General features: G+C 48.6%; 1 protein-coding gene across 12 annotated transcripts in view; it reads left to right on the plus strand.

Annotated features, from left to right (window-relative positions):
* Positions 1 to 317: 317 nt before the first annotated feature.
* LOC111952933 (uncharacterized) overlaps positions 318 to 12188 on the plus strand; it is a 23076-nt gene continuing 11205 nt past the window's right edge. The window contains exons 1-6 of one of the 12 annotated variants that reach the window (XM_070435337.1): positions 731 to 796; positions 1086 to 1131; positions 1223 to 1260; positions 1469 to 1629; positions 2163 to 2677; positions 6802 to 6897. In XM_070435337.1, the coding sequence (XP_070291438.1) occupies positions 2275 to 2677; positions 6802 to 6897 (499 nt within the window). In that variant the 5' untranslated portion in view covers positions 731 to 796; positions 1086 to 1131; positions 1223 to 1260; positions 1469 to 1629; positions 2163 to 2274. The other 11 variants (XM_070435338.1, XM_070435333.1, XM_070435334.1 and 8 more) reach the window with 11 other exon arrangements.

A 12188-nucleotide genomic window follows, 5' to 3' on the forward strand; every position in this document is an offset into this window, starting at 1 on the left:
GTCTAGTCATCCTCTGTGACAAACATCGATTTAATACGTGACAGCAAGCCTATTGAAAACCATAGCCAACATTTGAAGAAATCATGGTTAATGGGGTTTGGAGTCAAAGCCTGATAACATATTCCCTGTAAGCATGTTTTTTCCCAAAAACAGAACCTATGTGAAGAATAGGAATACCGGAAGATAACCCTCAACTATGATATGTTTATTTAGCAAGAACTTGACTGACAAAATAAATAGGTGGATATTAGAGACACCTACAAAACGAGAAAAATGGCTGCAATGCCCACAATTTCAACTGACCTGTTGATAAAATGACCATGGTGGTTTTGTTATTACATGTAAGCTTCAGCCATTGGCAGTAGGCTACCACGGATCTATGGAAAATATACAGCACACCAAACGTTTCTTTGAATCCAGTCAATTCCACCGCACCATGGAGAAAGGTAAACAATGAGGCGTGATTTGCTGTTGCCTTTTGCCCCCTGAACCTGAACCTGGTACCTTGGATAGCGACGCTAGGGAATCATTTTACTACAGTAACGGAATCCTAAGTGACGCGCCTCGCTATGCTGTTCACATTCGGGACAGATGGCTGGCGAGTCCCCCTTCACCATCCAATGGCTGGGGTATGAGGCGCTCAAACGCTACACCAAGAACATGCCGGGCAACCGGGACATGAAGGCGGTGAAAGACATTCGCTTCCTTGCGAGGAGGTGCAAGGCCAGGGGCTGTTGGGCGGTGATGACATCACCCATCAAATATGTCCTCGAAGACAATGACTTTATCAAAATTGGTAAATAAACTAAAAACCTTTATCAAATAATTTGTTGCGTATCAATTACAGTCGTTTGTCAGCGTTAATGTCGCTATGTTTCCCCTGTCCAGACGCTGTCCTTGTTTGTTTCTTGTCGGTTATTCATTAAATATCCACTCCCTGTACTTGCTTCTCGTCTCCCAGCGTCTGTCCTCACAAGATTAAAGCTATCCGAGGAATAGAATGCAACAAATTCCACTGTCATCAGAGAATTAACCTATATGCAACCATCTTTCTGTCTCTCTGATTGTCTATGGAACCACTAAAGAGTTTGGCATATTAACTCGGACTGTCATTCCTGTCCACAAGCTCAAGTACAGTACTCTCTCCTTTTTCACTGAATATTTTATGATGACATTGGTGCATTGTTTGCTTACTATGTGGCCATGTGTTGTATTCCCATAGGGAGYTATAGGAGAATCTGKTGCGATCACACTCTGCAGGTTAGTGACCTAATATATAACATAGCTACAGTACATGTATTGATATCTAACTGGTCCAAGTTTTCCACTAAGAAAGCACATACCTCAAAAACCTGATTTCAATTCATGCAAATTATKTATTTTTGTAATTCTTGTATATTCCCTATGCACATATCCATTCTTATATATTCACTTTTATTTTCACTGGTCTGGTCTATACCATGGACAGAACATCAGTGATTTTAAACTTTCCCATTCCACTCTGGTGTTTATGTGTGGGCAACCCAGAGAGGACCAGGATGTTGTTGGCTCTGAGGATTAATGTCCTTGCTAAAGGATACAGTGGAATCTCCCTGGAAACCCTKCATAGAATGATCCAGGCCTTCAATGGTAAACTCCTTAACCCTGACTTTCACCTCAGTCTGACCTCAGGGGTAGCCTACATTTCATTGGTTTTATTGGTTCTGTTGGTTCCATTAGTTATTTTGGTTCCATTAGTTCCATTGGTTCTATTGGTACTGTTTGTTTCATTAGTTATTTGGGTTCCATTGGTTCTATTGGTTTCATTAATTATTTTGCTTCGATTGGTTCCATTGATTCTATTGGTTCCAKTGGTTCTATTAGTTATTTTGGTTCCATTGGTTCAATACATTGGTTCTATTAGTTATTTTGGTTCCATTGGTTCAATACATTGGTTCTATTAGTTATTTTGGTTCCATTGGTTTCATTGGCTCTATTGGKTCCATTGGTTCTATTGGTTCCATTGGTTCTGTTGGTTCCTTTAGTTATTTTGGTTCCACTGGTTCTGTTAGTTATTTTGGTTCCATTGCTTCCATTAAATGGGTCAGAGAAGGATCTTTGAATAAAACAAACTTTGTTGAGTGGGGTCTGTCTCTAACCACTCTGATTGTTTGTCCTCGTAGTGTCCTGCCTGTCCTTCGTCCCTGAGAAGGGGAAAGTTGGTGCCAGTGGAGATCTGCCCCCCCTCTCTCATTTGACTCTGGGAGAAGGCAAGATGTGGTCACCCAAGAGTAGATGAGCCAACGCCAAATACGTAAGCCACATCACTGTAAGATGGCGCCRAAGAAGAAGGCAGACTCTGACGAGCCCGATGCGAAGGATATACAGCTTCCTCGGGAACAGGCCCAGATCCCCGTTATCTGTGTGAACAAGAGGCAGAGAAAGAGGGGCCGAAGGGCGGGCTGCCTTCTGAGAAYTTGTAGGCGATCAAATAAACCCYCACTTCCCTCCATTCTGCTAGCAAACGTGCAATCCTTGGAGAATAAAATCRCAGAGTTACGCGGAAGATTAAACTACCAACGGGACATTAAAAACTGTAACATCTTATGCTTCACAGAGTCGTGGCTGAACGACGACAATATCAACATACAGCTGGCTGGTTATACGATGTACCGACTGGATAGAACAGCGGCGCCTGGTAAGACAAGGGGCAGTGGACTATGTATTTTTGTAAATAACAGCTGGTGAACGATATCTAAGGAAGTCTTGAGCTATTGCTTGCCTGAGGTAGAGTATCTCATGATAAGCTGTAGACCACACTACCTACCGAGAAAGTTTTCATCTGTATTCTTCGTAGCTGTGTTACATACCACCACAGTCAGAGGMTGGCACTAAGACAGCAATGAATGAGCTGTATTCCACCATAAGCAACAACAAAAACACACTCACCCAGAGGCGGCGCTCCTAGTGGCCGGGGACATTAATGCAGGGAAACTTAAATCCGTTTTGCCAAATTTCTATCAGCATGTTAAATGCGCAACCAGAGGGAAAGAAACTCTAGAGCACCTTTACTCCAMAAACAGAGACGCATATAAAGCTCTCCCTCGCCCTCCATTTGGCAAATCTGACCATAATTCTAGCCTCCTGATTCCTGCTTTCAAGAAAAAAGTCACTTTAATAACTCTACCTACATGTACATATTACCTCAATTACCTCGGCACCGGTGCCCCCGCACATTGACATTGACTCTGTACAGGTACCCCCTGTATATAGCCCTGCTATTGTTATTTACTGCTGCTCTTTAATTATTTGTTATTTTTTTCTCTTACTTTTTTTTGGTTTGTATTTTCTTAAAACTGCATTATTGGTTAGGGGCTTGTAAGTAAGCATTTCACTGTAAGGTCTACATCTGTTGTATTCGGCGCATGTGACAAATACAATTTGATCTGCTCCATTTATTAAAGTGGCCAGTGATTTCAAGTCTAATGTGCTAGTGATGGCTATTTAACAGTCTGATAGCCCGGAGATAGAAGCTGTTTTTCGGTCTCTGTTTGGCTCTGTTCCATTTATTCCATTCCAGCCATTACAATGAGCCCGTCCTCCAATAGCTCCTCCCACCAGCCTCCTCTGTCTTTGATGCTCCCAAACATGGGTCTCCAACTCCGGCTTGGTTTGTTGATGGGATAATACACCAATGTTTGACTTGTCAATAGTACACAAGTGTGACTTGTGTTGGATCAGTGTACTCTCTTCAAGTCAACTCTACCCATTCCCATGTTACTCTGTATAACATTCCCATTGTTTTTACAACATTCCCATGTTACTCTGTATTGAGCTATGTGGTCCACTCACTGCTCCTTTCTTATGGCTCCACTCTTCTCTACCCCTCTTTATTCTTTGGATCGCCATTAGCTGATGCCTTATGACCACCAGGGGTCCACAAAAAATGAATTATAGTCATAACAGACATTACAAATTACATGACAAACAATGTATATTATATAGTTGTCACAATTGGCATTACAGAACAGRGGTAGTGACACAAGAGAAATCAAAGAAACACAAAACTGGCTGGCCATCGCCAGGCAGGCGGACATCATGGCTGCTATCACCCTGGAAGTGCTCAAGGGGACCTCTAAGGCCTTCGACAGCGGTGAGCAGGGAGGGTTAGGGTTAAATCTAGAGTTACGGGTTACAGTTAGCCCTGCTGAGATGCTAAATCGGACCAGTGAGTACAGTGAGTGAATACTACGGTTGAATATTTTCCATGTGTTTTACAAATGTTCCATCCCGAGAATAGATCACTCTCCTCCTGGGTAACCCAGAATTTCCTGCCAAAACCAGAAATGTCATTCCAAAGCATATTATTAGACCTATGTCTGGATTKGATTAGAGCTTTGATCGGACATTCAAGCATGATGCTACCTGAGCCTGATGCATTAAATACATTTTATGAGCCCTATATTAAAGACATGTTATGAGCACAAGCCCAAAAAAGCACAAACTGTGACTGTGCCTTTATCCAATACATACTGTGTGTTATATACTAGCCTTATAGGCTACTGCACATTACTCACGATAGAAAAACATAAAAGCCCATAGATTTAGCTAGCTCWATGCTCTCTTGGGTAAATAAATGAAACTAGCTCCAGTAGGCTAATCTTTTTGAGTGTGAACTGTAKTACTGTAATGGTTTGTATTATACTGTATTATATGGACTGGAATTATGCACCTTGTTTAAACCATGATAAAGCTGAGAGAACATGTGATTCTGGTGCAGCACATGCGGCCTACAAAGTTACAAGTTTAGGCTAGCAAATTAGATTTTAATTTGAAAAAGGGCCTGTTGGCCTACCTCCTTTCTCTCTCTATTGTTGCTCATTCCGTCCTCGCTTTCAACAGTTAAATGAAATACGTTTTGTTGTCYTTATCTTGATCATTCTAATGACATGCTTAAATAATATATGACTAGAATTAGATGCAGACGGCTTTCACTTCTCTTCACGAAGATTGAATGGGTCTGAATAAATAACTGCCATAGCCTACCGCCATCACGCGTTCGCTCTTCTTTCAAATTACCCGTGAGTTCTGTTGGCTGCTGTATTTAACGTTCAGAAAACAAGAGCTTGCGTCCCTTTTCGAATAATCTATTGGTATAAGAAATGCTAAAAAAAAGAAGGTCCAGCAAGCTATTCTAGTCTAGCTTTTCCTGCATGGGACTCCAAGAGCTAAGGAGCATTTTTCTTTTTAAAGAGAGAGGCCAGCAGATCACAGGTACGTGCGTATTGCGCAAGAGACAGAGACTGTAAGTTAGAAGCTTATTATGCGTAACCCATCATTAATTAGCTAATTATAAGGCTAATACTGCATTGAATGTATTACCTGAAAGAGGTAGGCTAGGACATATACTGTATATATATATATATACGTTTTGAACAGGATTATCTATTTCGGATGCAATTTGAATGGAATTGATGGAGAGAGACTGCTCGCGCATGCTCTGATTTAAAGCAGCAATATTCAAGTGATAGGCTGTTTTAAAACTCTGCAGCTGCAATTAAAACGATTATCTTTACAATAAAAAAATATGGTAACCCCCGATAGCCAGATGGAGATGTGTAAATTAGACCCACATTCACTTCTTATATTACTGTAGCATACGCTATGCTGCAGCAAATGTAGCCCTACCTGTCACAAGAACAAAAAGTTACCATGATGAGATGATAGGTCTGCTTGCATTGAGAACTRCGGTACATACCGAGATGGGCTGTCTGTCCCCACCATGAGCATTGATGATTGGTCATGCAGAGAGAAGGCTGTAGAGAAGCTAAATTTAGACATTTCATATAATTTAACAAGGGGCGCAACTTTCACTGGGGACAGGGGGGACATGTCCCCCCCATAATCAAAAATTGCATTTTTGTCCCCCCCCCAGTTTTATCATTGGATTGTGATACAAAACAAGGCAACAGTGTGCTTTAGGACCATGCGAGCAGTCGGGTAGGCTGTTTGGAGTGTTTATCCAACTGGATTTTAAAAAACACTGTGTTTAACACGTCCATTTCATGTCATGCTGTTGATATAAATAATTKATTATAATTTATTGGTTTCTCACAGTTACTTACCCCGGGAAAAAAGGAGTGGTTTTAGGTGTTAAATATCGGTAATCGGGTTTCCGCCATTCAACCCTAGTGCATACACTTTTAGACTACGAATCAATCAGAACCAAAGTTGGTCTACAACCGTATAGCGTATGTTTCGGCGGTGTTGAGGGTGCCACTGTGGTATGAGCTGTGAAATCGTTGAGAGTCTGCTCTTGTGTGTCACCACTCCCTTCCTTATTATCCCTACCTCGTTAGAAGTTCAAAACGTCAATAGAAAGTGTMGGCTCTGTTGATTAAATAATGCATGTTTCCATGTTCATTATAATGGGAGGATTTATATATCAGTCTAATCGAGGTGTAGACAATAGAACATCACAAATTTTGGTGGCTGCATGGGATTTGTTGGATATAATGTTGGGTGTTGTTTTGTTGCATCTAATAGCAGTGTCCGCGATAAGGTAATGCAAGGATTGTGGATTTGACAGCTCTAGTGCAGTTCCACCTCCGACACCGCCAAAACAACCGCTATGTGGATGTCGGTTAGCATGGATCTAGAATCTAGCCCTTAGTGTGTGTAAGTAATCACTGCGGGACATAAACCCACAACTTTGGCATTTCTAACGCTCTTACCAACTGCCAACAACAACAGCCGATCTAAAACATCATGATAGAGACTGATGTTCTTATGCTATGCTAACTCAGTCCTCCATCATTCCAGATATCCACGCCCTGTGGCCCCATCCAGGACAGATAGAAGTGGCCAGGAGGTTCCGCACCCTACTGGACTCAGACCACCACCCCTCAGAGATCGCAGGTGAGTGAATGGATTAGGTTGCTGTACTACTGCAGACCCTCTGCTCCAACCTCTCCAATGTGTGTGTGTGTGTGTGTGTGTGTGTGTGTGTGTGTGTGTGTGTGTGTGTGTGTGTGTGCATATCAACAAAAAAAAATCCCCTCTATGCATCTATTTTTTAAATTCACCCATCCCCCCTCAGTTGCAAACACCCCCACAACATTCCACGCCCTCTTCTTCACTTATTTTCTTCTCTGTTCAACCTCCCCCCTTTTTCCTCCAACATACATCATTACGCCAAACAATTCATTTTTATCTCATCAGAACCAAACCAATTCTCCAAATTTTCATCTTTTTCCATGATTTGAACCATTTTTTCTTTTGCGTATTTCGTGGTTACATTTCTTCTTTCTCTTTCTTTCATTTTATTCTATATAGTTACTCTTATTTGATATACATACTTTTTACCTTCCCCACATCTCACAATTCCCTCTTCTTTTATTTATTTTCAGCTTTTTCACCCAAAGTCACTTTCATCTCTATAACAAACTTCGTCTACCCTTCCTACACAGACGACATTCTACTTCTATTCCATTCTTGTTTACTTTCGTAACTAGTTAGTTTACGTGTCGGATTAACTTACCTTCAATCTTTTATAAATCTCCAATTATAACAGTACTTGTTGATTCACAATTTTTTTCTACGGTCTTCCTATTTTTAAATTCCCATATCAATCAAATACATATTTATCTCCTTGAAATACACTCCACATTACAACCTCAATTACTCAGAATGATTCCAATATTATCCCATCATTATCTTCTAAACCATGACATAATTTTCTTGTAATTCCAAACTTTTAAACACATCAAACTATTATTAACTTCTGACCACTAGAATTTAGAGAGTAATTAGTAATAAAATATCATCTTTTAAACAATTTTGTTAAAAGATTACTTTTTCATTCACAAACTAGATTTCAAAGCACTTTTCCAAGACTTATTTGTTTAACAATAAATTTGTACTTAGAAAAAAACAGTTCCTTTACTCGGCAAAGCTATATAAACTTGGCCGACGTTCAATTGATTCCTCTATCATCTGCACTATCTTAGAACTCAAAAACGCTACTATCACCAGAATCCTAACCTTTTACTAAAAAATCCCCAGGATTTTCCCCTCCTCTTCAAACACTTATTCTTAACATTAAATACAACTACACTAAATTAAAATCCAAATAATAGTAATCCTCACACACACACCTATCCCACACGCCACAACACATTCCAACACACAACTTACTAGCCACATCCTATCCTCACTACCACCAGCCACTCTAATCTACCATCCAGACCTGCACTTCTGTTATCTACACCAATCGCACTCTGCACCTCTGGTCTGATCTAAACTCACAGGCCCACTAGTTCCTCTGATTCTACCACCAGTCACTTGCTGAATGCCCACACAACCTGTGCCGGCGAAGCTGACCACACGCGCACGCGGCGGATAGCGACCACCAGCCACGCGGGGTGAGCGACCACCAGCCACCGGCGGAGCGACCACAGCCACGGCGGCCGGGACGCGAACCACAAGCCACGGCGGCCGAGCGTACCACCAAGCCAGCGAGACACTAACACACAGGAGAGTGTCCGCACACACACCGCACGCGTACAGAGCGCACGCACGCACACATGCACACACACACACACAGACACACACAGGCACGGGCACGGACAGGACAACGACACACACACACACCAGGCAGACAGCGGGACGAAAGAAGGACAACAGGGGGGAAAGAAAAGAACGAGGAGAGGCAAGCCCTGCAGAGGAGGGGGCGAAAGAAACCAGGGAGAGGGGAGGAGGGGGTGCCGGGAGGCGTAGCCAGGTAAGTGTGACGGATAACACGGGTCGCAGTGGCAGCAACGACCGGGGGACAGGGACAGGGGACGACGAGGGGGGGGGAGGAACGAGCCAAGGGGAAACGGGGAGGAGGAGGGACCGGGAGGGGGAGGGCCAGAGGGGAAGGGAGCCAGGACACGGGGGGAAACACCCCGACGCGGACGAACAAGGGGCCAGGGGAGCGGGAAGGACCGCCAGAGAGGTCAGGACACCCGTGGAACAGGCCCCAGCCGAAACGGTCACCCGACCACAGCAGGCAGGGGCCCAAAGCACGGCCCGGGGGCAGGGGGAGCGGCGGGCAGACGCAGAGGGAAGAGGGCCGCCGACGGGCCGCCAACACCACGGGCCAGCGAGCAGCGCGGGCTGCCCAGCCAGGGACGGACCAGGACCAACCCGGCGGAGCGGCAGAAGCAAGCAGCAGGAGGCAGTCGGGGGGGAGGCGGCTGGCAAGAGGACAGGAAGTGGAGAGCCAAGACCAGGGAAGGGGGGCAAGGCAAGGAAACCACACCAGGCCCGGCCGGGCAAGGGTGGCCGGACCAGGGGGCAGACAGAAGAGCCGCCGGGGGGCGTGCGCGAGACAACGCGGAGGGAGGGAAGATGCCCGGAAAGGGGAGCAGTGGGAGCAGGGGAGAAGAAACCGGGACGAGAAGGGCGGCGCCGGACAGGGAAACGCAGGAGAGGGCAGGACCAGAGACGGCAGAGAGGGAGGACGGAAGAGAGGGATAAAAGGCGGTAGGGAGCCAGCCGCGGGCGGGCGGCAAGCGGGGGCACAGGAGCAGCCCAGCCACTTAAATCCTTAAGTGGGGACTAGACTCCTTCGTCGACAGAACTGCATGGTGGTGTATACAGGGCAAGTCCGCGGCCGGGGAAGTATGAGACGGGTCCGAACGGAAAAACTCAACATCAGAGCGAACGGAAAGAACAGCGGCGAACTGAAGGAGGTAAATCATGAGAAGAAGACTGCCCTAGAGATACATAGAAAGAGCAGAGCGGAGGTAGCATATGGTTGGCGCAAGGTCTCGAGTAGTCGGTGAGCGTGCTGGTATAGGCGGTTGCGAAGCAGGATCGAGCGCGGATAGAAGTAAGTGAACCGACGAAGCTCAGAGAGCCACGGATGACACATATGCGGGTAAATGGCGTGAAGGCGGGCACAGGAGCAGATACAGAGACACCGTGGAACGCTGCATCAAGGCCAGCAGGACCGGTCGAAAAAGATGAGTAAGGAGGAAGCCCGCGGAATGGCGCAGTTGGAACTGGCAGGCCGAGGAAGGACGCGTTGGAGGATGAAACCAGCGGGGCGGGGCAAGCAAAACAGGGGGGAAGCCGGGGAAGAGAGGGACGAAAGAGAGGGGAAACAACTGGGGAACGGGGCGAGGAGAGGGCAGAAAGGAACGGGCGAGGGAGGATAAGCGGGTAGAAGGAACAACTAAGGAGGCGGGTGTGGGCAACACCCCACCACAAGCACATCGCACACGCCCACACACGCACGCACGGCACACACACACACCACAAACCACACACACACACACACACACACCACACACACACACAGCTAACACATCACACCACACACACCACAAAGGAGGGAGGGACAGGAGACCGCACGAGCAGCAGAAGAAACACGGCCCAGGGGGAAGGTGGGCGGGGGCGAGCAGTCCCGGCGGATGGGGAAACGCGCCAGTGGGAAAGGCAGGGCACAGGGTGACGGCCAAGCCGAGCGAAGGCGGGAGAGGGAGAGGCCGAGGGCGGCCAGAGCCGGACAGGGAGGGCGGACGCAGGGCCGGGGAAGGGAGGGGGGAGGCAGGACAAATGGAAAACAGGGGGATCAGCAGCACAGAGGCCAGCAGGCCAGGTAAAACAGCAGCGACGCAGAGGGCGCGGGTGCGTGGCGGACGAGGGCACCCAGAAGGACGTGGGAGACCGGGGGGACGGGAAAACACAAGTGGAGGGCCGGTAGAGCGGGCGGAACAAGGCGGGAGAAACAAGCCGAAAACCAGAGGGCAGCTTGAAGGCAAAGCGCGGGAAAGCGCGGCCAAAGACCCGGGGGCGCGGGGGCGGGCGGAGCAGGCGCGAGCCTAGCGGTGGGAGCCGAGAGGAGCGAGGGAGCGACACAGACAAAAGGGGGGAGCAGGCACAAGGGAGAAGAGGAAGGGAGAGCGACGGAACCAAATCATGGCAAGAGCAGGCAGGGTAGGAGAAGGCAGAGGCAGCCGCACCATGGAGGTGGACGGGGAAATACAGGCGCGGGGACGATTAAAACTGAACATGGGGTGGGTAGGGGGGGTGAGAAAGGAGGCAAAACAGGGGGGGAGTGATCAAAAGGAGGATGCGAGAAGGGCCAGGTGGAGGAAGGGCGTGGCCCCGACATAAGGTCTAGGCCACGGGCAAGGCGACAGGAAGCAGACTAGAGTGCCAGGAGCAGGAAAGGCAAGGGTAGCTGGGGACGGGCGGGAGAAGACAGAGGAACAGTGGGCGGCAGAGGCACGACGGAGGGCAGCAGGAGGAACACAAGATGGGAGGGCAGGGAATCACGGACCAAGCGCTGTACCGAAGCAGCACTTCCTGGGGACGGAGGGGGTGGTTCAACCCAAGCCTACACGGGGCGGTGTGGGGGGGGGCGTCAACGACAGTCAACCGAACCACGGGGCATGGCGAGGGGGGACGGGGAAGGGAGGGGGAAGCGAGTGGGTGACCGGGGCAGGGGTGGCGGGGGTGGGGGGGGGGGCAGCCACTATTAACAACCGCCCGTCGAATCTAAGACGGGGGGCGGGTCATGGCCAGGGGCAGTGGGGGGGGGACGGGAGGTGGGTGGGTCGGATGTGGGCAGTGGTCAGATGCAGAGCGCAGCGGGTGGGACCGCGGGCGCATGGGGAGAATGGAGCAGTCAGCCGGAACAGCGCCGGCCGGGCAGCACGTCCAGGCAGGGCGAGCGAGAGTGCAGGGGGGTGTGTCCGCGCACACAAGCCCGGCCTCAACGGATGTGGGCAGCAGTGCCAGACATCACCGTCGGCAGGGTAACGCGGAGGAGGGACGGGCAGCAGTGGGAGAGAGAATAGCGGACGGGAGGGGTAGGCGCACAAAGAAAGTGGCAGGCGGGTGGGAAAAAAAAGGCAGGTCAGTGAGGGCACCAGAGGCGCAGCGGCCCGAACCAACAGGCGATTACGGGGGAACAGTAACGAGAGGGCACGGGAGAACGAAGGGAGGCGGGGGCACCCCGTGGCCGGGGCGCGCGGGGGGCCGGAAGCGGCCTGGAAGCGGCGGTGACTCGTACCCGGGACGCGTGCAAAGGTGCAAGCCGCTGCGGGCCGGGGCCCCGGGTGGAGAGGACTGGGAAACCCAAGAAGCGAGATACGGCATGTAGGAGATATGAAAGCAAGGATGAGGCCTAAGAGAGGGAGATGGAGGGGGGAGGT

Source organism: Salvelinus sp. IW2-2015, linkage group LG26 (genome assembly GCF_002910315.2).
Source record: "Salvelinus sp. IW2-2015 linkage group LG26, ASM291031v2, whole genome shotgun sequence".
In the NCBI taxonomy this organism is placed as follows: Eukaryota; Metazoa; Chordata; class Actinopteri; order Salmoniformes; family Salmonidae; genus Salvelinus; species Salvelinus sp. IW2-2015.